General features: G+C 41.6%; 1 protein-coding gene across 1 annotated transcript; it reads left to right on the forward strand.

The window, feature by feature from the left end:
- On the forward strand, window positions 1-3085 carry TIGD2 (tigger transposable element derived 2). Its single transcript, XM_005882613.1, has 2 exons — window positions 1-77; window positions 237-3085. The coding sequence occupies exon 2, from the start codon at window positions 1159-1161 to the stop codon at window positions 2734-2736; it is 1578 nt and encodes a 525-aa protein (XP_005882675.1). The 5' UTR covers window positions 1-77; window positions 237-1158; the 3' UTR covers window positions 2737-3085.
- Window positions 3086-3293: the final 208 nt, after the last annotated feature.

Consider the following 3293-nt stretch of genomic DNA (forward strand, 5'->3'; position numbering starts at 1 on the left):
ACGTCCCGCGCTCGAGCTCGCCCTGCGGAGAGACGCCCTCGCTTGCACCGCTTCCCTCTGACCTCTTGATTCAGGAGGTAGGCGATTCAGGTCCCGCTCTCTGTCACTTTAGCTAATGCCTTAGTATTATTAGCCATCACACTGGTAGGAGACGCTAATTTTTTCAACATAGTTTCAGGATAATGCCACAGACCCTGATATTGGAAAAAAAAATGTTTCTTGGTATTTTCCTTTAGGTTTCTGAGGCTCCGAATACCTCTGCAGCCCCCCCCACAGGAACTGCAGGACTTCTGTTGGCCCACCGAGGATCATTCTTCACCCGGATTACTGTATAACATCATCACTGAGCTTCCACCCCCTACCCTCCACCATGAGTCCTGGTTTCCACCAGGGAAGTTTTCTGATGATTTCTGTAATCATGTGACACCACCTATTGTCTCCCCCTTTTTTCCTTTCTGGTTGTGAAATACATTAGGTATAAGTTTGTGTCGTGTTAATGTGCAGTTTTCTGCCTGCCTACCTTTGCCTTATTTGCACCGCTCACTTCTGTCCAGCCTGCCTTACCTTGCCTGCTTATGATTTCCATAACCACTCACTTGCATAACCTGTAACAGTCCTTGCCTGGAGGAGGCAGCATTCCCTACAGTGCGCTGCCCGAGAAAGAACAGTCAGGGCATGAGTTTTCCCATTGTATTTTCCCATAGGTCAAGTATGCAAGTCCTCTCCTAAACTATTTCTTCGCCTGCACGTGTCCCAAAATATCCCACCTGAGCCTTAGTCTTTTATAACCTCACCTGTAATGATGGCAAGAAGAATTGACTGCGCACTAAGACTGTGAGAGAACTTGCTGATACAGCATTGGTTGTAATCTCCTTCGAGACTGTAGTTCATGAAAAAAAAAACCTTAAACTACATGAGGAGGAAGAAAGAAGATAGGGTTCATTGGAGCTAGTCCTTGTTGAGGGATTTTGTAAGTTTTAAAACAGCAAAGTGAGAGTCGTATAGGCCTTGCCTAGAAATTGGCCAGCACACTATCCGTCTAGGTCCTAAGGGGACAGGAAAGGGATTTTTAAAGCCCAATTTTCTAGTCTCGTTTTGTTCAAGTCAAGGTCGTTAAATAACTTGTTCTAGTAATTGCCTAATATATTAGACATTAAAATGTTGGGGAAACGTAAGCGTGTGGTGTTGACAATTAAGGACAAGCTTGACATTATTAAGAAACTTGAGGAAGGCATCTCTTTCAAAAAACTTTCTGTGGTGTATGGGATTGGTGAATCCACAGTTCGCGATATTAAAAAGAATAAAGATAGAATAATAAACTATGCAAACAACTCAGATCCTACAAGTGGGGTATCCAAACGTAAATCTATGAAGTCATCAACATATGAGGAACTTGATAGAGTTATGATAGAGTGGTTTAACCAACAGAAAACAGATGGGATTCCAGTGTCTGGAGCAATTTGTGCAAAACAAGCAAAGTTCTTTTTTGATGCTTTAGGGATGGAAGGTGATTTTAGTGCATCATCTGGCTGGCTAACTCGATTTAAGCAGCGCCATGGTATTCCAAAGGCTGCTAGTCAAGGAACAAAATTAAAAGGAGATGAAACTGCTGCCAGTGAGTTTTGTGGTAACTTTCAGGAATTTATTGAAAGAGAGAATCTACAACCAGAGCAAATTTATGGTGCCGACCAGACTGGATTGTTCTGGAAATGTTTACCATCTAGGACATTAGTTCTTGAAACTAACCAAAATACTTCTGGTTATAGGTCAAGCAGAGAGAGAATCATTATTATGTGTTGTGCAAATGCCACAGGTTTACACAAACTTAATCTTTGTGTTGTGGGAAAAGCCAAAAGACCCCGTGCATTCAAAGGAGCTGACCTTTCAAACTTTCCTGTCACTTATTTCAGTCAGAAAAGTGCATGGATAGAACATTCAGTTTTCAGACAGTGGTTTGAAAAATACTTTGTGCCACAGGTACAGAAGCATTTGAAATCCAAGGGGCTTCTAGAAAAAGCAGTGCTGCTTTTGGATTTTCCTCCAGCACATCCACATGAAGAATCGCTGAGTTCAGATGATGGCAGAATAATTGTGAAATATCTGCCACCAAATGTCACAAGTCTAATTCAACCTATGAACCAGGGAGTTCTAGCCACGGTAAAAAGATACTACCGAGCAGGGCTTCTCCAGAAATACATGGATGAAGGAATTGACCCAAAAATGTTTTGGAAGAACTTGACAGTGTTGGATGCAATTTATGAAGTATCAAGAGCTTGGAACATGGTGAAATCAAGTACCATAACCAAAGCTTGGAAAAAACTTTTCCCTGGCAATGAAGAGAATTCAGGTCTGAACATGGATGAAGGAGCCATTTTAGCAGCTAACTTAGCAACGGTTTTACAGAATACAGAAGACTGTGAACACGTTGACATTGAGAATATTGACCAGTGGTTTGACTCTCAGAGTAGTGATTCAAGCTGTCAGGTGCTAAGTGACAGTGAAGGTGTTGAGGACCAGTCCAAGCCTGCTGAGCAAAAGCCTCCCAGCAAGACCAGAAAAACAGAAGTGAATCCAGAGAAGCACATTAGCCATAAAGCTGCACTTGAATGGACCGAAAACTTACTGGATTATCTAGAACAACAAGATGACATGCTTCTGTCTGATAAACTGGTATTACGGAGGCTGCGAACGATAATAAGAAGAAAGCAGAAGATCCACAATAACAAAAATCATTAATAATGCTCTGAAGGGTGTCAGAGTATTTGCGTCTTTGTGACTTTATCTGCAATGGAACTTAATTATCTTGCTTGAAGTGCTATGGATTTCAAGGCCAAATACATTTTATAAATGATTTTAGGATTAGATGCCATTTGGATTACTTAAATTACTGCTCTTTAATGTCAATTCTAGTAAGTGAGCATTGACATGTAACTTGTCTGTCTTTTGTTTCTAATCTGTGTTCTACTAATTAGATCATAAGGTTCCTGAGGCCAGGGATCTTGTGTCTCTTTTGTGCCTGAATTTCGTTGTGTCTAACGAGGACCATGCACACTATAGGCAATCAATAAATCTGACTTAAAATGAATTTTTATGACTTTCTATGAACTTCAGTTTCCAAATTGAAATACGTGCCCAACTGGTATGTCTCAGTGGTTGAATGTTGGTTGATCTATGGAACAGGAGGTCAGGGTTTGATTCCCCGTCAGGGCACATGCCCAGGTTGCAGGCTCGATCCCCAGTGGGGGCATGCAGGAGGCAGCCGATTAATGATTCTCTCATCATTGATGTTTCTG

The sequence above is a fragment of the Myotis brandtii genome, unplaced genomic scaffold, assembly GCF_000412655.1.
Source record: "Myotis brandtii unplaced genomic scaffold, ASM41265v1 scaffold730, whole genome shotgun sequence".
In the NCBI taxonomy this organism is placed as follows: Eukaryota; Metazoa; Chordata; class Mammalia; order Chiroptera; family Vespertilionidae; genus Myotis; species Myotis brandtii.

Coding starts and splice junctions, on each gene's coding strand:
- TIGD2 (XM_005882613.1), top strand. CDS start 1,159: ATGTTGGGGAAACGTAAGCGTGTGGTGTTGACAATTAAGGACAAGCTT.